The sequence below is a fragment of the Palaemon carinicauda genome, chromosome 16, assembly GCF_036898095.1.
Source record: "Palaemon carinicauda isolate YSFRI2023 chromosome 16, ASM3689809v2, whole genome shotgun sequence".
NCBI lineage: Eukaryota > Metazoa > Arthropoda > Malacostraca > Decapoda > Palaemonidae > Palaemon > Palaemon carinicauda.
In genome coordinates this window covers 128,992,629-129,016,097 of record NC_090740.1, presented here as the reverse complement: position 1 = coordinate 129,016,097, position 23,469 = coordinate 128,992,629, and the positions used below count along the sequence as shown (strand labels likewise).

The following is a 23,469-nucleotide window of genomic DNA, read 5'->3' as shown; positions in this document are numbered from 1 at the left end:
GTGCATCCCTGAGCCAGGCCAGTGGCCAGGAAGGAATGCATAGTGTTTTCCCTTCCTTGATCATTTGAAGGTGATAGGGATAGCTCCAAGCGTGATAGGGACCTGCCACATCCTGATCCATCATTTTTTTCGTTTTTACAAGTCCGAATCTGTTCTAAGATTTGTGATACTGCATTTCAGGGTGAAGGAATTATCCTCATAGTCTGAGTAGGTTAGGCATCCTAGTGGCCCACAGCTTTTTGACTACTGTACTCGCACGGTTTTGAACCTGACTATCAGGCTCTTGGTCTGCTACCACTGTGTAAAGGTTCATATCTGAAATACTCGTTTCAGTCTTGCTGATCTGGGAGCCTTTGCCTTATCCTTTGTATACATGTTCATACAGTATTTGGGTGACTCTTAACTATGACTGCCATCTGGACGGGATATTATCCTGATTGGTTGGCTCAGAGATGTCGGCTTTTCATCTGGATTCATTACTGAGTTAGAGGAAGAACTCTGGAGCCTAGCCCTGTCAGTATCCCCCTGGGTCACTAGTCGGTATGCTCTGAACCAAAGATGGTGTGAGCCTTTCAGACAACTTTCTCCTTAGTGCTTTTAGTACATTGGCCACAGACTCCTGAATCTCCTTCATTGGGTCCTGTTGGGGCTGTGTGTATAACTCGCAAACCAATTAAGGTAGCACATTTGGTTCTTTATCCTCTTGAGGGGATGAAGCAGGTCTAACCAATACATGCTGTTGGATGACAGATGCTGGTCAGTTAAGCAATGGAGAGAGCCTTTCTAGCAGACGACTTTCTGCTTAATAGGAATTCCTCCATCTTCCTTATAATTGGGAAGATTGGTTGTTGTCTTTCATTCACGTAAGCGTGATATCTGGTCTGACACTTCTGAAATGATCTCTATCATAAAGAGATGTGTTCTGTTATCTAGTACTAGCTTCCATTTAAGCCAGTTCTGGCTCAGACCTTCTAACATCATCTACATGTTTTATGAATAGTTGCTAAGGTGATGTTGGAGTCACCTTCTTTGTTCCCCTTTGGGACTAGGAATGATGTCATTTCCAGGGAAGAAAAGAAATCCAATAATGAGCCTCCTGTTTAAGGGGTGATAGTTTGTATGTGAAGGAAAAATTTATAAATTTTAGAAGCGCAGTAATTCTCATTTTTGTTAACTATACAAAGCTGAGTATTTTTTACTTACAATTCCATTACCCTTTCAATAATTAGCTAAAGGTCAAAAGTGATGTGATACAGTTGAGTAGGCAGTTGGCTCCCCCCCCCCCACCTACCTCCAGCTAGCAACCACACTACCTGTTAAAGATTCAAAGGCCATTCCAGCTCGGATGGAAGATATTTAATTTGAAGGGCTCTGGTTTGTAAAGATTGGAATACAAACAAATTTAAAAAAAAAAATTGGAAGCTAAAATAATGAATTTTGTTTGCTTGATAGACTTGCGCTAGTATATAGTGTTATGATTTCCTTTTCTTTTTCCAGCCGCTAAGGTGCGTCAGCCATGTATAATGGCATTGGACTTCAGACTGCCCGTGGATCTGGGACTAATGGCTATGTGCAGAGGAACTTGGCACTTATTCGTTCCGGTAAAAATAAGGTGAATATCGTACTATGAAATTTTTAACCCAGACTTCATGATCTATCTCTTCTGTTTTTTGAAGATATTCTTGTTATGTAATTTTTGAAACGGTGGTGTATAATTGCTTGAAAAGTTCTTGTTCTGGTACAAATACAAACCTTCATCCTTTACATGGGAGAGATAACAGCAAAGCTGGAATACACAGCAGTTCAAGATCTTATAACGAGGTGTAAACAGGTGGTCGGTAGTTACCGACTGGGAGCAGCTAAGCCCCGCCCCCTGCTTACTCAATGAGTAGTTACTTTGCTATCAGCTGTCTTTGAGGACAGATGTTCTCGTAGGTTGAATATTATGGCAGATTTTGTGACCTTTTGTTCCGACACTTTACAAACCATTACGCTCTTTATAGTAGCGATATACAGTATTTCGGTGATAGCTGAAACTTAAGCTTTTTGCGAGGTGTAATTATCCTCCACTGGTTAGTGGAGGGGGAGCGGGAGTTAGACCAGCCACCCCGCTCACCTGCACTAGTAACAAACTGTCACTTTTTATTTTGGTTCAGTAGTTTACAGACGTTGTCTTATTCTCCTGTCAAACACCGCAATACCAATATGATAAAAGAACGGCCATAAAAGTTAAGATCTTTCCTTTCTTTTTCTTTTTCAGTTGTGTATGGCTGTGGGCATCTTTTTTCTTTTTCAGTTGTGTATGGCTGTGGGCATCTTAACCATGCTGGTTTGTCCCAGCATTGAGGGGTGCCGTTACGGCACTTTCATGTCAGGTGTGGAGACTGATCCTCATGGTTCCTGCTCTGCGTGTAGGGGTCCCTCTTGCATGCAGGAGTTTCCTTATGATGAGTGTTGGGAGTGGTTACCCTCCCAGTAGACAAGGTTTAGCCGGCAACAAAAGAAGGCTAAGAAGGATTCTTCCTCTTAGGGTTCATCCTCGAAGGGGAAGAAACCTTGCCATCAGGCTCCATTGTCTTGACCATGCTCTTCTGACTGCTTGGTTGTCTTCTTTTGAGAGTCGTTCGAGTATGAGTGGCGCCCATTTGGCTCCGGGACAACTCTGCGCTCTCGGAGCCTTCGTGTCTTCCCCTTGCCACCGTCGTAGGGGAATCGCTTTCCGCTGTGGCCTTCCTTGGGACTCGCAGGTTCTCCGTGTAAGGAAATGGGAAAGGCTTCTCAAGGTCATGCGGTTGGGCACGCAGTGGTAGCGCACAGCCTCCCCAGGGGTTGATTTCCATCTTCTTGCTCTAGACTCTGTAAGTAGTGGACCGAAAGTCTCTCTTTTGTGCCTAGCCATCTCGAGCTCAACACCTGCTTGCCTCAGCTTTCATTCTGCTTCGGCGGATGGGCATGAGCAGTTGCTGATAAGTACTCCTCAGAGTTGTCGGGGGATCCCTCCACGGTGAATCCTACGACTAGTTTCGGCTACATCCCACGAACAGTTCAGGATGTGGATCTACTGGCTGTGTTCTCTCAGCCTGGGGGGAAGTAGTGAGAGCTGTCTGGAGGTCCTTTTCCAGGTGTTGGGAAACTTCATCTTCCAAGGGGGAGCTCTACCCTCCACCAGCCACTGTATAGTAATCTTATCGCTTGCTAGGAGAGTTGCCGACAGCAACAGTGGTTGATTGCCCTTCCCAAATGTGGGAGAGGCGGCCTTCGCCTGGTTGGTCCCCCCCCCTGAATTTCAACGAAGGGCATTGGACTCGTCAATACCCCACTACAATTCATCAGAGCACAGCTTTTCGGAGCTTGGCGATGATGGATTTAGGCTGTTGCTTGCAATCCCTCCTCCTTGCCGTCTTGTCCGTAGAACACAGCATTGTGCTCATTGCAATGCAAGGCCATGTTTCTAGGAGCTTAGGCCTTTGGATTCTACCTCTCATGATGTAGAACTTGCCTCTTTGCTTGCACGAAAGCGTTTAGCAACTGCCCGTCCTTCCTGTCCCTCACAGGATAGAAAGGCTGCTCGCATTCCCCTTCGGAATATAAGACAAGCAGGAGAGTTTCATTCCCTGACACGCTAATCTCAGTCTAGTGGACGAGTCTTGCTTGCTGTTGCACACCCAACCTCCTTTGCGAGGTGGGCTAGCGAGCTCTTGTGCTTGATAGGGGTGCACACGCTACCTCTACTATGTCTATGTGCGCTGGTCAGTATGGGGAGTCTTATCACCTTAACTCGGGAATGCTAAAAGTGTTGATTACGCTTGCTCAGGTGTGCTCTACCTCGCTAGCACACTCAGCACACTACGCGCAGGGGGCTAGTCAAGCAGAGGTGTGCGCTTATGAGGTTGTACTTACTAGTGTGGCTTATCAGCCTTCACCTCTCCAGCGCTCACCTTACCATCAGTCTTCCTACCGGGGTGAACAGCAGGTTCCCTCACGTGGTAAGGGGGCTGTTCCTTTACTGTCTGTTCAGCCAAATAGTCACTCTGACGGTGCTTTCTTCCCTATTGAAGCTGAGCTTAGGAAAGAGCAAAAGATGACATCCTCTTGTGCTCTACCTGTCCTTGACACCCCACCTAGGTCAAGGAAGTACTTTCTGGGTGCCCCTTTTGGGAACAATTCCGTTCTCGAAGGACGCACCATGGTTCTTGAGGGTCTAGAACAACTCACCGCAGCCTAACAGGGTGCAGTCCAACTAGCCATAGACTAACTGGCCACGGCCAGTTTCCTTTGTTTTTATAGCTATTATTCCTGGGGTAATTGAGAAATAATTTTACACTTTCTAGCTAATATGCAAACTTGTTTCAAGTATATTATTATTATGATTATTACTTGCTAAGCTACAACTCTACTTGGAAAAGCAGGATGCCATAGCTCAGGGGTCTTTCAGGGAAAATAGCTGAGTGAGGAAAGTAAACCAGGAAAAATAACGGGTTTTGAGCAAAGCGAAACATCTATTTTTGGGTGAGATAGCCATGTCGTCCTGATGGAAGGTGCCTTTAGGTAGCTTTCTAAGGGATATTTGCTACAGTGATACTCCCGGAGAATTAATCATAGGTCTCCAGAATTCTAACTCCTGGCGCGAGTATCCTTAATATATTTTTTAGGATATCGCATAATATCAGCGGACGTATTTTTTGATACGACACATAGCAATCTTCACCTCGAATAGATTTAATTCTTTGAGGGGGAAGAGTGGCGAACGAAAGGGGAGCCTTTCCTTACTACTATGGCCCATCATTCCCAGTTGCATTTAAGCAGGAATAGCTGTAGATAGAGTAGTTTCGGGTGGGGTCATTTAAGAAAGAAGGGTGGGTCCATCAGGACGACATAGCTATCTTACCCAAAAATAGATTTTTCGCTTTGCTCAAAATCCGTTTTTTGGGCTCGGCCATGTCGTCCTGGTGGAAGATTACCAGAGAATTAACTTGAAAGTACTATATCTGTGGGTTTGTATAAGTGCCTTTACTTTAAATGAGTTCCTTATATGGTCTCCTAGACCCTTGTATATGACATTACCGTTATTTGTCATATCCACCAAGCTTGGAACAAGCTTAGGGCTTCCTGACCCTTCAGGGAAAATGTCATCTTCGACTGTAAGGATTCAAAGTTTGTATCTCCATAAGGACGCAAGGGAAACTTTCTAGAGATTACCTGTTCATACTTTGGAAATCGGTACCATCAAGGTGTCTATTTAAGAAAATAGAACAACTCTGGATTCTTTTATTGATGTACTGAGGATAAAAGAAGACGCAGATACATTTTTTCCTCTTTATTTTCATAAGCAAAATAGATAAGTAATATATCATGAGAAGGAATCTAACCTTGCACATATAAACATCATGGTTATATATGTTTCTGACCTGTAAGAGAAGAATATACCTATATTAATTCAATTTTTTAAAAATGTCACTCAATGAATGTGAAGCTAAACTTGTCTAATTTCACTCAGATGTTGGGTATGCTTCAACTGTGTTCAAATGTTCACACGGCACTGGTGTTATTGGTTAGATTCTGCACCTGTATAGAACAGTCTATTAATCACCGTAGTGATTTTCACTAGAAGGTATTAACACTAGAAGGTGTTAACACCTATTCATCTGATACACTATTGAGTCCCAAAACAGTTCACTGTTCATCGCAGCGCTAGATGACAGGTTTTATGACACTACCTGCCGCCACCACAAAGTGTTTTATCTCATGCACTTGCTTCGCATAATTTTTATAGAAAACTCTGGATGATTTCCACCTGTATATGAGCGGAGGCAATCAAAACGGATTTTAAGCAAAGCGAAAAATCTCTTTTTGGGTGAGATAGCCGTGTCGTCCTGATGGAAGGTTCCTATAAGTAGCTTCCAAGGGATATTTGAACTACAGTGATATTCCCAAAGAATTTACCTTTAGGTCTCCAGAATTCTAACTCTGGCGCAAATATCCTTAAAATTTCTCTTCAAGGATATCGCATAGTCAGGGGACATATATCTTGATATGAAACATAACAATTTTCAATATTTAACTTAGCCGGTGATTATAATAGCTGCAGCTCTGCTGCTCGACAGAAAACTCTACGGAAAAAATCCGCCAGCGATCGCTATGCAGGTAGGGGGTGTACTTCAACAGCGCCATCTGTCGTCCAGATACCCAGTACTCATTATAAACAAAGAACTCAATTTTCTCTCTGTCGTGCTACCGGCAAGACCTACTAATTCGCTGTTGCTAACTGGATTTGTTTTCACAACTATTTGGTGAAGTACTGTACACTATTCTAGTTTTGAGCTTTCGCTGTGCAGGCTTTCTCTTCAATAAATCCTTGCATTCTTTTTTTGATTACGGATTATTTGTTGATGACTTTGGATAGTTTTTGAATTCCCCTTTGACCAATTCAAAATGGCTGACCCTTCTCAAGTCCCAAAATTCAGGAAGTGTAATGCTAGGGACTGTTCAAGGCGTCTTCCGAAGGCCTCTATCGATCCTCACACTGTTTGTTCCAATTGTCGGGATAAAACCTGTCAATTGGAAGATCGATGTGAGGAATGCGTTGGGCTTTCGGAATTCGATTTTATCGAATTCCAAAAATATACACGTAGGCTAGAGAGAGATAGAGTCAGGAGAAGTTCCTCTCGTTCTGTTGAATTTTCCTCTCCTCATGCCCCACAACCTATTCCTTCCCCTGTAGTGGTTGCTCCTAATCCCCCTTCTGGCACTCAGGAACCTTCGATGGCTGATATGATGCGTGCCATCCAAGCTCTGGGTGAGAGAGTTGAGTCCCTGGCTAGTGACCGTAACCAGCTCATGGCGGACGTCAAGGAGCTGAAGTGTAAAAGTGCAGTGGGAAGTGATAAAGTGAGTGATAGTGTTGTGGATAGTGTTGCGCTTGAGGGTTCGTCTGTTCGTGCCTGTTGTCCTCCTAGTCCGGGACCTCTTGCAAGCTCCCAAGTCCAGGGGAGAAGCAATGTCGTACGACCAATGGGTTCGAGAGGCTTTAATCAGCGAACAGACGTTCCCTCCGTGGTTTCGGGCGTATCTACCCAAGATCGCCCCTACCACACAAAGACGAGAGCCCATTTATACCTCGTCTGCGGAAGAGGTTTCTCGCAAGAAACCATGGACCAAGGTCTCACGACCGCTAAAGCGCAAGTCGGTCCCTTCCGCGCAAGTCCAACGGCCCAGCTGTAGCCACTGGGTCAGTTCGGACTCGCTGCAGTCTTCCGATGACTGCTCACCTCCTAAGAGAGGCAAAGCGGTACCCGCCTCAGACAGTTACACCGTCTGTCGCCGCACCTGCTCCTGCAGACCCTAAGTGGTCTTTGCTGCAGACCATGCAGTCCCAATTAACGTCTCTGATGCAGGACTTTCGTGCGGAGAAGGTTGCTGCTGCACCAGCCTCTTGCCTACAACCAACCACACACTCGGTTGTGCGTCCTGTGGACGCTGAGGCAACCTTCTTGCGCTCTCCTGTTGAGAGAGTTCCGCCACCCATGCGTTCCAGTGTACCCTGCCAGCCGCATGTTGACGTTCAGCGACGCACGGAGCCTTCCGTTGACGTTCGCGAGGTACAACAACCGTCAGAGTTGTTTTGTTTTGACGCGGTGCGTCAACCTCCGCAACCCAGTGTGGTTGCCACTGCTCACCCACATCAGGCTAGACAGTCTGGAGTAGACGCTGTGCGTCCCCGCGCTGCTATGGTTGTTGCCAGCTCACAGACTGGGCAACAGTTCCATGACGTTGCGTCCGGCTCAGTCACGCATGCACCCGTGCGACCGGACTCAGCTATCCAGCCGTTACCTACTCCATTGCCGCTTCCTCCTCAATACTCGGATGATGGACTTTCGGATGATGATGGTGCTGCTCACGTTGATGAACCACATTCGGATCTTGACGAGCCTAAGTCCACGCAACCCTCTTTGGACTTTAGAAAGGTTTTAGCTCTGTTCAAAGAGATATTTCCGGACCAGTTTGTGTCTGTGGCTCCGCGCTCTCCTCCGTCAGAGTTTGTTTTTGGTATGCCGTCATCCTCGCCTGCCTTTACTAGACTCGTCCTCGCACGCTCGTCCAAGAGAGCTTTACGAGTGATAGGAGAATGGATGCAGTCCAAAAAGAGTCTAGGGAAGACAGCCTTTACGTTTCCCCCTGCTAGACTCTCTTCTAGATCGAGCGTCTGGTATGCCACGGGAGAAGTTCTCGGCTTGGGAGTTCCTGCCTCTGCCCAGGGCGACTTCTCAAGTCTTGTAGACTCTCCCCGCAGGCTAGCCATGAGACGCTCGAAAATATGTTGGTCATCTTCGGACCTAGACCACCTTTTGAAAGGGATATTTAGAGCCTTTGAGGTCTTCAACTTTTTAGACTGGTGTCTGGGAGCTTTAAGCAGGAAGATCTCTCCGACAGAGAAGGAAACTTCCTTGCTCATCATGTCCTGCATGGACAAGGCCATACGTGACGGGTCTAATGAGCTTGCTGCATCGTTCGTATCCGGAGTCCTCAAGAAGCGTGAGAACCTTTGCTCTTTCCTGTCAGCTGGAGTGACACCTTGTCAAAGATCCGAACTTCTGTTTGCTCCTCTTTCTAAGTGCCTCTTTCCAGAGGACTTGATTAAGGAGATTGCTGCTTCTTTGATACAAAAGGACACTCATGACCTGGTTGTGTCCTCTGCTCGCAAAGCCACCCCTTTGCCTACCTTGTCAGCTAGACCAAGGATGGACACTCCAGCGTCCCGATTTATTCCGCCCTTTCGTGGCAGAGCCTCCAGCAGAGGAGGTGCTCGTACCGAAGGGAGACGTGGAAAGAAGAAAGGAACCAAGTCCTTTAAAGGCAGAGTCTGACTGCCAGCTTCTTCAGACAGCAGTGGGAGCCAGACTCAAGAACTTCTGGCAGACCTGGGAGAAGAGAGGCGTAGATGCACAATCTGTGAAGTTGCTCAGAGAGGGGTACAAGATCCCGTTTGTACGAAAACCCCCTCTAGCAACGTCTCCCATCGATCTCTCTCCCAGGTACAGAGAGGAAGACAAGAGACGAGCATTGAAACAGGAGGTGTCTCTCTTACTAGAAAAGGGAGCGGTAGTCAAAGTCCTGGACCATCAAACCCCGGGCTTCTACAACCGTCTCTTCTTAGTGGCAAAGAAGACAGGAGGGTGGAGGCCGGTGCTAGACGTCAGTGCGCTGAATGTCTTTGTCACAAAGCAGACGTTCTCCATGGAGACCACAAAGTCCGTTCTAGCAGCGGTCAGAAGGGAAGACTGGATGGTCTCTTTAGACCTAAGGGACGCATACTTCCACGTCCCCATCCACCCAGACTCCCAACCTTTTCTGAGATTTGTTTACGAAAAGGTTGTCTACCAGTTTCAAGCCCTGTGCTTTGGCCTAAGCACAGCTCCTCTTGTGTTTACGAGGCTGATGAGGAATGTAGCCAAATTCCTTCATTTAGCGGACATCCGAGCCTCCCTCTATTTGGACGACTGGCTTCTAAGAGCTTCTTCCAGTCGTCGCTGTCTGAAGGATCTAAAGTGGACTCTAGATCTGACCAAGGAATTGGGTCTCCTTGTCAATATGGAAAAGTCTCAAGTGGTCCCATCCCAAACTATTGTGTATTTAGGGATGGAGATTCACAGTCTAGCTTTTCGGGCTTTTCCGTCGGCCCCCAGAACAAGCCAAGCCCAGTTATGCATCCAGAACATGCTGAAGAAGGAACGATGTTCAGTCAGGCAGTGGATGAGTCTGATAGGGACACTATCATCCCTGGAACAGTTCGTATCGTTAGGAAGACTACACCTCCGTCCTCTTCAATATCACCTAGCTGTTTACTGGAAAAAGGACAAGACGCTAGAAGCGGTCTCGATCCCCATTTCCGAGAAGATGAAGTCTTGCCTGACTTGGTGGAAGGACAGTATCAGCCTCAGAGAGGGTCTGCCCCTGGCTGTTCAGACTCCCAACCACGTTCTCTTCTTGGACGCATCGGACACAGGCTGGGGCGCGACATTAGACGGTCGGGAATGCTCGGGAACTTGGAACTCGAGTCAAAGGACAATGCATATCAACTGCAAGGAGCTACTGGCAGTTCATCTGGCCTTGAAAAGCTTCAAGTCTCTCCTTCAAGGCAAAGTGGTAGAGGTGAACTCGGACAACACCACGGCTTTGGCGTACATCTCCAAGCAAGGAGGGACCCACTCTATGACGTTGTACGAGATCGCAAGGGACCTCCTCACCTGGTCAAAAGGTCAAAACATTTCGCTAGTAACGAGGTTCATCCAAGGCAACTTGAATGTCATGGCAGATTGCCTCAGTCGAAAGGGACAAATCATTCCAACAGAATGGACCCTACACAAGGATGTGTGCAAGAGACTTTGGGCCACATGGGGCCAGCCAACCATAGATCTCTTCGCAACCTCGATGACCAAGAGGCTCCCAATATATTGCTCACCAATCCCGGACCCAGCAGCAGTTCATATAGATGCCTTTCTCCTAGATTGGTCACATCTAGACCTATATGCATTCCCCCCGTTCAAGATTGTCAACAAGGTACTGCAGAAGTTCGCCTCTCACGAAGGGACAAGGTTGACGTTAGTTGCTCCCCTCTGGCCCGCGAGAGAATGGTTCACCGAGGTACTTCGATGGCTAGTGGACGTTCCCAGAACGCTTCCTCTAAGGGTGGACCTTCTACGTCAGCCACATGTAAAGAAGGTACACCAAGGCCTCCACGCTCTTCGTCTGACTGCCTTCAGACTATCGAAAGACTCTCGAGAGCTAGAGGCTTTTCGAAGGAGGCAGCCAGGGCGATTGCTAGAGCAAGGAGGACATCCACCCTTAGAGTCTACCAATCGAAGTGGGAAGTCTTCCGAAACTGGTGCAAGTCAGTATCTGTATCCTCGACCAGTACCTCTGTAACTCAAATAGCTGACTTCCTTTTATACCTGAGGAAAGAACGATCTCTTTCAGCTCCCACTATCAAGGGTTACAGAAGCATGTTGGTATCAGTCTTCCGTCACAGAGGCTTAGATCTTTCCAACAATAAAGATCTACAGGACCTCCTTAAGTCTTTTGAGACCACGAAGGAGCGTCGTTTGGCTACACCTGGTTGGAATTTAGACGTGGTACTAAGATTCCTCATGTCAGAAAGGTTCGAGCCGCTTCAATCAGCCTCATTTAAAGATCTCACCTTAAAGACTCTTTTCCTGGTTTGCTTAGCCACAGCTAAAAGAGTCAGTGAGATTCACGCCTTCAGCAGGAACATCGGATTTTCATCTGAAACGGCTACATGTTCTCTAAAACTTGGTTTTCTAGCCAAAAACGAGCTACCTTCTCGTCCTTGGCCGAAATCGTTCGATATTCCAAGCCTATCGAATATGGTTGGAAATGAACTAGAAAGAGTCTTATGCCCTGTGAGAGCTCTTAAGTTCTATCTAAGACGAACTAAACCTTTACGAGGACAGTCAGAAGCTTTATGGTGTTCAGTTAAGAAACCATCTTTGCCTATGTCAAAGAATGCTTTATCCTATTTTATCAGACTGTTAATACGAGAAGCTCATTCACATCTGAGTGAGGAAGACCAAGCTTTGCTGAAGGTAAGGACACATGAAGTTAGAGCTGTCGCAACTTCAGTGGCCTTTAAACAAAATAGATCTCTGCGAAGTATAATGGACGCAACCTATTGGAGAAGCAAGTCAGTGTTCGCGTTTTTTTATCTTAAGGATGTCCAGTCTCTTTACGAGAACTGCTACACTCTGGGACCATTTGTAGCAGCGAGTGCAGTAGTGGGTGAGGGCTCAACCACTACAATCCCCTAATTCCATAACCTTTTTAATCTTTCTCTTGAAATGTTTTTTATTGTTGTTTTTGGGTTGTCCGGAAGGCTAAGAAGCCTTTCGCATCCTGGTTGATTTGGCGGGTGGTCAAATTCTTTTCTTGAGAAGCGCCTAGATTAGAGGTTTTGATGAGGTCCTGTGGTATGGGTTGCAACCCTTCATACTTCAGATCCTAGGGGTCGCTCAGCATCCTAAGAGGATCGCGAGGCTCCGTAAGGAAGACGTACTTAAAAAGGCAGAGTAATCGTTCAAGTCGACTTCCTTACCAGGTACCTATTTATTTTATTTTTGTTATTTTGATAACTTCTAAAATGAAATAAAAAATCCTTAGCTCATAATAATGTAAACATATTTTGCTGGTCTCTACCCACCCCCCTGGGTGTGAATCAGCTATTATAATCACCGGCTAAGTTAAATATTGAAAAATGTTATTTTGATAATAAAATAAATTTTTGAATATACTTACCCGGTGATTATAAATTAAAGGACCCTCCCTTCCTCCCCAATAGAGACGCAGTGGACCGAGGAGAAAATTGAGTTCTTTGTTTACAATGAGTACTGGGTATCTGGACGACAGATGGCGCTGTTGAAGTACACCCCCTACCTGCATAGCGATCGCTGGCGGATTTTTTCCGTAGAGTTTTCTGTCGAGCAGCAGAGCTGCAGCTATTATAATCACCGGGTAAGTATATTCAAAAATTTATTTTATTATCAAAATAACATTTTTCACCCCGAATAGCGTTTTTGCCTCGAGGGGGAAGAGTGGCAAATTAGAAGGGGAGCCGTTATCAAGGTTACCCTTCCTCCCATACTACTATTGAGTATTTAGATGGCGCCATATCCAAGATGGCGGTTATTCCTAATAGCATTGACCATCGGGAGGGATCCTGCCAAGGCCTTTTCTATAGAAAAGGAGGGCAGGCCCATCAGGACGACATGGCTATCTCACCCCAAAATAGATTTGTTCCGTAACCGAAATACAAACCACGCTATTTACAAAGGGTTTACTTTTAGCGCAGCTGAAATGACGAGCCAATAGTTTTTAACGAGGGTTAATTACCCCCGCGCTAGTTAGCGGGGGGTGGGGAAGGGTAGCTTGCTACCCTTCCCCCCTCCACACACCGGTGACTTGCTTCTCTTCACTTTTGGCTCGGCGGTGATCAGACGTGTCTGCTCATCGCCTTCGTGACAGCCTTTAATTTTCTGCTTTTTCTTTTCAGCGTGTGTGTTGGTTGGAAGTTGACCTTCAGTTATTCTCTTTACTATGCGTACATGCCCTGGAGTTGCCGGCCGTCCTTGTGGGACTTTCATGTCGGACGTTAATACGGATCCTCACACCCTCTGCCCTCAATGTCGGGGCCGACGGTGTGACCAGGAGAACATGTTCCGTGAGTGCAGGGAGTGGTCTGCCTCCCAGTGGGAGAGGTTTGGCCGTCGGCGTAAGAAGAAGTCCAAGAGAGACCGTTCTCCTCCGGGGTTAGCCTTGAAGGAGGAAGGTTCTCGGGACTCTTCTTCCGCCGCCCAAACCTCCTCCGAAGCTCCCCCTCGTCAGCCTCCTAAGGAGAGTCTGCCGAGTGGGAGCGCAGGCCCTTGTTCTGTTTCCCGACCTTCGGTGGGGGGAGAGGGCGTCGCCTCCCATAGCGAGGCGGTTCCCCCTCCTCCTCCGGGGGAGGTTATTGATAATGCCTTATCCAGTGATGATCTTTTACAGATTTGGTCGTCCCTGGGGCTTAAGGGCTTGCCCTCCAGGGTCGCTCTCATTGACCTTGTCTTGTTGGGGTCCGCTGTTAAGCAGTCGCCGGTGGTAGCAGAGGTAGACCCTCTGTCTATTGTCGACGTCGTGGTGACAGAGGCCTCCGACGTGGCTGGGCCTTCCGCCGCAGGTGCTGTTGCTGGTGATGGTGCTAAAGGCTCTCCTCCTCCTTCCGTACATCCTTCGAAGGGGGAAGTGAGTTCTTCGGTCTCGACTGCTGCTCAGCTTCCTTCTGAGGGAAGTGTTTTGACGGAGACTCCCCTTCGGAGGACCGATGGTCCCGACGATCTCCCCCGAGGCCGCCTCCGCCGTAAGGCTCACCGTCCTCTACGCCACAAGGGCCTCCCTTCCCCTTACAGGGGGACTAAGAGGCGCCTTTTTGGGTCTTCATCCTCCGGGGGGGACTCTCCTCGTCAGCCTCAACCTACAGCTCCGCCCTCCTTGAACCTCTCTGCAGACCGCTCACCATCTCCTACCAGATCTTCGCCTTCTGGAGAACTCGTCACGCAACGGGCAACGGTCCCTTCGGGGCTAAGGGATCCTTCCCTTACGCGAGCAGTGCTAGCACACAAACACTCTCCTGCTCGTCGACGATCTCCTGCTCGCCGACGCTCACCTGCTCGTCGGCTCTCTCCTGATGTTCGCCCCCCTCGTCAGCGCTCATTTGAGGACCCTCGCCCTGCGGTCTCTGACCACCCTTTAGTTCCTGCTGAACTCCCTGCTCACCATCTGCCTGGTCCTGTGGCTACGCAACATCGTGCTGCGCGTGTGTCAGAAACACATGTTCGCCAACGCGCCAGCGATCTGCCTGTTCCTGCTCGTGAACGCGCCGCGCCGCCTGTCCTCTCACATGACACGGGTCGACCTTCTGCTCGCCAGCGATCTCCAGCTCGCCAGCGATCTCCAGCTCGCCAGCGATCACCTACGCGCCAGCGATTACCTCCTCGCCAGCGCGCACAGGCGATCTTAGTATCGCCTATTCAACAAAGACAGCTAGCGCGCCGACGTTCTCCAACGCTCCTGAAGGAACATGGTTCGCCAGCTTCTAGCTCGCCATTGCACGATCGCCCTCCTGCGCATGCTGCTCGCCATCGCACGACCCTGCACGATCGCCCTCCTGCGGATGCTGATCACCATCGCACCCCATCACGCGATCGGCCACCTGCGCATGCTGCTCGCCATCGCTCGCCCCTGCACGATCGCCCTCCTGCGCATGCTGCTCCTCATCGCTCGCCCCTGAACGATCGCCCTCCTGCGGATGCTGCTCGCCATCGCTTACCATTACGCGGTCATTCACCTGCGCATGCTGCTCACCATCGCACACCAGTGCGTCGACATACCACATCGCGCCATCGCCAACTTGAGCGACTGCACTCACCAGCCCGTCATCGATCGCCTGTGGATCTACATCGCCAGCGATCTTCCTCACCTACGCGGCAGCGCGTTCCCTCGCCGTCGCGCCAACGCTTGCGTTCGTCGCCTCGGACACGTGTTCATTTACCTGCCCACCCTCGCGCCCACTCGCCTGCGCGCCCGCGCGACCGCTCGCCTGTGCGCCCGCGCGATCATCCACCTGCGGGCCCGCGCGATCGCGCTCCCGCACGACCATTCGCCCTCGCGCGACCATCGTTCGCGGCGAATTCCACAGCCGGTGGTAGCAGCAGGGACGCATGCTCCTAGACAGCACTCGGGATCACCTCCATCCAAGCACAGGTTGGTAGTGCAGGACGAAGAAAGGTCAGTACAGCATTCTTCCCCACCTTCTTTTCAGGCAGGTACCGTCGTGTCCACTCCTAAGGATCGCCCGATCCCTTTCCCTTTAGCGAGGATTTCGGACTCTGCGTCCTTGGAGCAGCAGACTTGGTTTGGTCCGCTGGCACGGGCGTTAGTGAGGGTTATGAAACCAGCACTCGCCGGCCAGGGTAACAAACCATCGGCTGTCTCTCCTACGCTGAAGAGAAAGAGAGGAGTGGACTTCGTGGTGACTTCCCCCAGGGCGAAGTTGGTTCCCAAGAGGTCGGTCTTGAAAGTCCCTTCTCCTGCACGAGTACTCTCTCCTTCTCCCGTGGACGAGGTTTTTCCGTCCTCAGGTGAGTCCAGTGGGGCGGTAGTCTTCCCCTCGGCACCAGGGGGGGAGACTTCGCTTCAGGCAGGAGAATCGTCTCGTGAGGAAGGGGCCCCTCGAACCTCGGTGTTGGAATCCTGTATCCCTCCCAGGAGGGAACCCAAGGATTCCAAGACCGTCCCTAAATCCTCTGCAAGGATTCGTCAGGAACCCACGACTACCCAGGGGAATGTCCACGTATCACCCCAGGAAGAGATTCCTGGGCAGGAGACTTAGCTGGCAGCCCGCAGGGAGGAGAACAGCAAGAGTCCGAACATGCCTTCTGGCAGGTCCTAAGCCTGATAAGGCAACTTAACAGACTTACGGATCCAGTCATCGCCCCCCGTGAAGGCATAGACACGATTCTGGATGAAGTGTTTGACGTTCGGAAGGCCCCTAAGACCAGTGCAGCTCTGCCCTGGTCTCGGGGGCTGAAGAGTGCCAGGGCTAGGGCCAACGCTCAGCTCGCACTTCTTGCCTCCTCCAGTCGTTCCACTGCCGGGAACAAGCTCATCCCTCCTCCTCGCCTTCAGCAGAGGAGGTATTTCGAGATCCTGGGTGAGCACAACCTCGCTCTTCCTCTCCATCACTCTGTGGAGGAGCTGGCGAAGGGAGTTCCCCTTGAGAAACTCTCTGCCCGGCAGGTGTCGTTCTCGGCGGCAGAGATCCTTAACCACGAGAAGGTCGCTAAGTGTGCCATGCAGGCCACTTCGTGGCTGGACTTCTGGCTAGGATCTCTGGGCATCCTATTGCGATCGGAGGACTTGTCCAAGGAGACCAATAGGAAGGCCCTAGAGACCTTCTTGCTCTCGGGCACCCGCTCCATCGAGTTTTTGGCGCACCAGGTTACCACCCTGTGGGCCAACTCGGTGTTGAAGCGTCGCGATGCTGTGTCCGAGAGATTCCATCCGAAGGTCCCCGCCGTAGATGTGTATAGGCTCCGACATGCTTCCCTTCTGGGGGAGAGCCTGTTTGAGCCTCAAGACATGGAGCGAACGGCTGAGAGGTGGAGGAAATCCAGCACGGACTCCCTCCTCCACAAGGCCCTTACAACTCGGCCCTATAAGCCTCCAGCCCTGCCACAACAGCAGCAACAGCCTCGTAAGGCTCCCAAACAGGCACCGGCAGCTAAGAGAGTGGTGTCTAAGCCCCAGCCCTTTCCAGCCAAGGTCAAGAGGGGCGGTAAGTCCTCCAGGGGAGGCAAGACTCCTAGGGGTGGCGGCCGCGGCCGCAAGCCCTAGGGGTGGCAGTCCCCCTGCATGTCCACCTGTGGGGGGATGCCTTTAGCGTTGCGTCCGCAGGTGGCAGCAACACGGGGCCGATGCTTGGACGGTCTCAGTGATCGGCCAAGGTTATCGCGTCCCGTTCACGACATCTCAACCTCCCCTGACAGCGAATCCAGTGTCGTTGAGCTCCTATGCCACGGGATCGGCAAAGGGGCTGGCCCTTCAGGCCGAAGTCGAGACCATGCTCGAGAAGGGTGCTCTCCAGGAGGTCGTGGACGGCTCCCCAGGCTTCTTCAGTCGACTCTTTCTTGTAAAGAAGGCTACTGGAGGCTGGAGACCCATCATCGATCTCTCAGCTCTGAACAGGTTTGTCAAACAAACCCGGTTCAGCATGGAGACAGCAGACACGGTCAGACTTGCGGTGAGACCACAAGACTTCATGTGTACACTGGATCTAAAGGACGCGTACTTCCAGATCCCAATCCATCCGTCTTCCAGGAAGTACCTGAGATTCTGCCTAGACAACAAGATCTACCAGTTCAAGGTGCTGTGTTTCGGTCTCTCCACAGCTCCTCAGGTGTTCACCAGAGTGTTCACCCTGATTTCATCTTGGGCGCACAGGAACGGCATTCGTCTCCTTCGTTACCTGGACGATTGGCTGATCCTAGCAGACTCGGAGTCGACCCTTCTTCGGCACCGAGACAGGCTTCTGGATCTTTGCCAGGATCTGGGGATCGTGGTAAACCTCGAGAAGTCCTCTCTGCAGCCGTCCCAACGACTGGTTTATCTAGGCATGCTAATAGACACCAATCTCCACAAAGCCTTTCCATCAGACGACCGGATAGCAAGGCTGAGGAGGGTGGCGGAACCTTTCCTCAGGCGAAAAGAACTCCCCGCCCAATCGTGGTTGCGTCTCTTAGGCCACCTATCCTCTCTGGCCCGTCTGGTTCCAAACTGCCGCCTCAGGATGAGATCCTTCAATGGCGGCTCAAGTCCCGGTGGAATCAAGGATCCGATTCCCCGGACTTTCTGATCCCGGTGGGGTCTCTGGAACAGACGGACTTGCGGTGGTGGCTGGCCGACGAGAACCTGCGGAAGGGAGTGAGTCTTCTCGTCCTCCCCCCGGAATTGACTCTGTTTTCGGACACGTCAAAAGAAGGGTGGGGGGCGCACGCTCTGAACCAGAGGGCCTCAGGCCTTTGGTCAGAATCAGAAAAGTGCCTACACATCAACCTGCTAGAATTGAAGGCCATCTTTCTGGCTCTTCAGCAGTTCCAACGGTCCCTGGCGGGTCACTCCGTGGTGGTGATGAGCGACAACACCACGGTAGTGGCTTATATCAACAAGCAGGGAGGCACTTTTTCGCAACAGCTATCCCATCTTGCAGTAGAGACTCTGAGGTGGACCGAAACCCACTCGATAACACTATCAGCTCGCTTCATTCCTGGCAAGAGGAATGTGCTCGCCGACAGTCTGAGCAGGGCTTCGCAGATAGTGAGTACCGAGTGGTCTTTGGATCCTCAGATAGCCAACAAAGTCCTGACTTTGTGGGGTTCCCCGACTGTGGACTTGTTCGCGACAGCCTTGAACTTCAAGCTGCCCCTGTACTGCTCACCAGTCCCGGACCCCAAGGCACTCTGGCAAGATGCTTTCCAGCAACGGTGGGACAACATCGACGTGTACGCCTTCCCACCATTCTGTCTGATGAGAAGGGTGCTCAACAGGACCAGACTATCGGTCAACTGTTCCATGACTCTAGTAGCTCCGCTATGGCATCACGCGGAATGGTTTCCGGACCTTCTGCAACTCCTGACGGAACTCCCAAGGGAGCTTCCTCCACGACACAAGCTTCTCAGACAACCCCACTCTGGCGTCCCTCACAGGGCCGTGGCCTCGCTTCGGCTTCACGCCTGGAGACTATCCAGCGTCTCCTCGCGGAGAGAGGCTTTTCGCAACAGGTTGCGGAGAGAATGTCTCGGCACCTGCGAAGGTCCTCTGAGGGAGTCTACCAAGCAAAGTGGAAAGTCTTTTGTGGTTGGTGTCGTGGAAGGGGTATCTCTCCACTCGATGCCACTACAGTATTCCAGCAATAGCGGACTTCCTCGTGTATCTGCGAGAAGAAATGCGCCTTTCTGTCTCGGCAGTGAAAGGCCTGCTGGTGTATTGACCTGCTGGTGTATTGTCAGGATCCGCTCTGCGAATGAAGCTGGTGAGCTTCGCCCTCAGTTGTTTTAGGGATAAGTTTGATTCTGAGGTTTTTCCTTTGAAGAGCTGTCTTCCCCTGAAGTCTGAAGTTCTACGAAGATAGACCTTTAGACACTCCACCGGACATAGAGAGACATCTTCCTCCAGAGGGCAGATTCTCCAGGGACCCCATCTTTTAGTGGGTAGCTCGTTCTTGGCGAGAAAAGCTGGATTAGGAAAGAGATTCAGTTCTCCCGCTTCTGTGAACTGAATGTGGCCCTCATTTCTTGATAGGGCTACTATTTCACTAACTCTAGCCCTTGAGGCTATAGCAAACAGAAAAATAACCTTCTGGGTTAAATCCTTGCGAGAACAATCTTCATTGTTCACAGATGAAGCATAATGTAGGACCTTGTCCAAAGACCATAAAATGGGCTTCGGAGGAGCTGCAGGCCTAAGTCTAGCGCATGCTTTTGGGATCTTGTTAAAGATTTCGTTTGTCTGATCCACTTGAAAGGCATATAGAAGAGGTCTAGTCAAGGCTGACTTACACGTAGTTATCGTGTTAGCTGCCAGACCTTGATTATGAAGGTGGATAAAGGAGGACAGACAGAAGTCTGTTGAAATTTCTTTCAGTCCTTTTGCTTTAACAAAAGCAACCCACTTTTTCCAAGACGATTCATATTGTCTTCTAGTTGACTTGACCTGTATTCTTCTAAGAAGTCTATACTGCCTTTTGAGATCCCAAATCTTTTCTTAACCGCTAGGGCGAGAAAATCATGAAATGAAGGTTTTGGGTTCTCTGTGATGAACTGAAGACAGTCAATTTCTGAACCTGTTGAGACGGTGCTGGGTTTGGTGCAAGGGCCAGCCTCAGCCTCAGTTCCCTCACTAGAGGGAACCAGTAGCTCTTGGGCTATTTGGGAGCCACTAGAGCTGCCACTCCTTGGAAGGATCTCAGCATGTTGAGGACCTTCAGCAGGAGATTGGATGGAAGGAACAGGAAATTCCGGGTCCATCCGTTCCAAACTAGGGACATGGCGTACGGTATCTCCTCTAGAGGGTCCTCGTATGGGGCTACATATCAAGGTAGTTTCTTGGTGACGCTCGTCACAAAGAGGTCTTTCTGCAGTTCCGGATCTTGTTCCAGGAAGGAAGAGAAAGAGTCTGCGTCTGTGGACCATTCTGACTCTATCGGCTTGAGCCTGAGTAGAGCCTCCTCTGTCACATTGCGGATCATTTGTAAGTGAACTGCTGATAGGTGCCTTTTCTTTAGGCAAGAGATGGCTAATATCGTGTAGATTATCTGGGACGATCTCGAGCCTTGTCGGCTCAGACCTCTCACTATTACTTCGCTGTCCAAGATCAGCCTGATGAGGGCTGATCTGCGTGGGGAGAGTTTTTCCAACGTCAAAAGGACTGCCATGGCTTCCAAAATGTTGATGAGAAGGACCTTGAACAGAGATGACCAAGTCCCTTGGACTTTCTTTTGATGGGAGTGAAATCCCCATTCTTCCGTCGAGGCATCCATATGGATGATCATCGATGGTAGAGATGGTTGCAAGGGCACGGTCCTCATTAGGCTCTTGTCCTTCGACCATGGGTTGAGAAGTGATCAAAGTAAGGCCGATATTGGTCATTTTAGATCTCTTCGAGCGCTTGATGTGTATCTTCTCCAGACTCCTGTCGCATCTTTCAGCTGTGCTTTTAGCACGGGGTCTGTCACTACTGCGAACTGGAGAGAGTTCAGTACTCTTTCTTGTTAGCGTCTTGAAATCCTGTCGGATTACAGTAGTCTCTCGACCGACCCTGCAATCTCCTTCTTCTTCCCTAAGAGAAAGGAGAGACAATGTGACCTCAGGTTTCAATGGACTTTCAGTCATTGAAACCTTTGAGCTGGAGAGAGTCGAGACGTCTTGAAGTTGATTTTGTATCCCAGATGAAATCCCCATTCTAGTTCCAGGAACTGGGTTACTTCCTTGGATGCTTGCAGACCAGCTGCTTTGGGTGCTGCCTGCACCAGCCAGTCGTCAAGGTACTTTGTTACCTGAACAGTTTCTAGGCGTGGTTGTTGCACGACTGCGTCTGCCAATTCCGTGAAGATACTTGGGACTATGTTTGGTCCGAAGAGTATGGCTCTTAGAACATACTTTATCTTCTGAAACTTGAATCCTAGGTAGGAGGAGAGGGGGTGACTGATTAGAAGATGCCAATAGGCATTTGTCATGTCTATCGAGACTGTGAACGCCCCTTTTTTCAATATTTAACTTAGCCGGTGATTATATAGCTGCAACTCTGTTGCCCGACAGACAACTCTACGGTAAAAACTCGCCAGCGATCGCTACACAGGTTGCGGGTGTGCCCAACAGCGCCATCTGTCGTCCAGATACCCAGTACTCAATGTAAACAAAGACTCAATTTTCTCTCTGTCGAGCTATCGACAAGACGTACTTACTCGCTGTTGCTAAACTGGAGTTTTTTCACAACTAATTGGTGAAGTACTTTATTCTAGTTTTGAGCTTTCGCTATGCAGGTGTTTTATCTTCATCTTAAATCTTGAACTCGTTTTGGATAGATTTAATTATGGTGACAAAGAGAGTATGGACTTTCTTTCACTTTTAAATGGCCGACCCTTCCCTTAGACGGAAGTGTGTTTAGGCTTTTAGTAATTATCTTATCACGTTATAGATTTTCCTCTATATATTTTATATCTCTCCGCCTTTATTAGGCCTCTTCGATTAACTTTCCATTTATTATAAACATATAAAAATAATTTTAATGTTTTGTTTATATAGACCTTCCTGAGAGTAGGCGGTCCTAACTTGGAAACCGAAGTTAATCAACGTTGAGCCCTTTATATCGTAATTAGCTTTTAAAGAGCTAAGGATTTAAAACTTTTTAAATGTAATATTTTATGAAAGAATTTCTTTGATAGTCTTCGTACTGTTTTCAAAGATGAACTAACGTTTAGTTTATTTATGCTACGCAGTTGTTGACGTTCAGGACGTTCAACATGCGCTCTATCGTTACGATAGAGAGAGAGTGTATCACGGTTTCACTTTGCAGTAAGAGTAAATCGATTCTGATGTTTTGTTCATTCTTTCTTAGCTTAAATGTTTTAAATTCTATTTTAAAGGAACTTTTTATTTGAAAAACCTTTCAGTTTTTTCCTTTAGTCAAATAACATGTTTTTTTGACGAAATATAATTGGGCTCTTCTCTTAGGTGCGAAATCAAGAGAGAAAGAGAGAGAGAGATAGAGACGGAGGGAGAGAGAGGAGAGAAAACGTCCGTTCAAGCGGGTAACGTTGTTCTCGAGTTACTCTCGTCCCTAGTCGCTGTACGGGGAGGAAGGATAAAACGTTTTTAGTTTTTTATTCTCGTCCCCAGGCTATGTGCGGTGAGAGATTGAAAACGTAGTTATATGAACTAGTGTTTAGTCTCTTTCCCAGCCACTGATTTTTTTATCTTAAAATATGTTTTCTGTTTTTTGCTGGTATTAATGAGCTTGCATTATACGACTGATTTCGCAATTACTACCTTTTAATGAAGGGTAGAATTGCGTGTTTCAGGTAGAAATCAGTAAAAGTTTCTATTTCAGTGAAATAAGTGCAAAACAGAAAATCGAAGTGATAAAGTGATATGCGTAAAGTGTTACAGTGTTGCGTCCGAGGGTTCGTCTGTTCGTGCCTGTCGTTCACCTAGTCCGGGACCTCTTGCATGCTCCCAAGCCCAGGGGAGAAGTAATGTCAAAGGACTTATGGGTTCGAGAGGCCTTGATCAATGAACAGACGTTTTCCCTCTATGGTATTGGGTGTATCTTACCAAGATCTCCCCTACCATAAGACGAGAGAGACGTTGTTTCTCCTCGTCATCCGAAGGCTTTTCGCATAAGAAACCTGTCACAAGGTTTCGAAGCCCTTAAGCGGAAGTCAGTCCTTTCAGGACAGGTCCAGCGTCCTGGTTACAACCATTAGGACAGCTCTGACCCTATGCAGTCATCGGATAACTGCTCGCCGCCTAACAAAAGCGTAACACAGACTCCGAGAGTCTTTTTTTGTTGGCAAAGTGTTGCGGTCACAGACGTTACCCTCGTCTCTTACCACAACCATTTCCGTTGATCCTTAATGGGTTGTATGGCAAGACATGCAGTATATGCTTGCCTCCCTTATGGAAGACTATTCTGCCGATATCCTGGCTTTCAGCCAACCTAACGTTCCTTTGTGCTTACTGTTGACGTTGGCGTAGCTTAGTCACGTCAGTCAGGTTGTTTAGAACCACACTCGATGCGGTCTCGTGTGGTTTTTCAGCCGCATTTGGACGTTGGCCACTTGCTGATGCTCCTGTTGACGTTCAAGACGTT

General features: G+C 49.0%; 1 protein-coding gene across 1 annotated transcript in view; it reads left to right on the top strand.

The window, feature by feature from the left end:
* The window catches only part of LOC137655871 (SRRM2 protein homolog rsr-2-like), a 325,653-nt gene that overhangs the window by 8,988 nt on the left and 293,196 nt on the right, over nt 1-23,469 (top strand). Inside the window, exon 2 of the mRNA XM_068390067.1 lies at nt 1,498-1,612. Coding sequence (XP_068246168.1) covers nt 1,517-1,612 — 96 coding nt within the window. The 5' untranslated portion in view covers nt 1,498-1,516. The remainder of the gene's footprint in view (nt 1-1,497; nt 1,613-23,469) is intronic.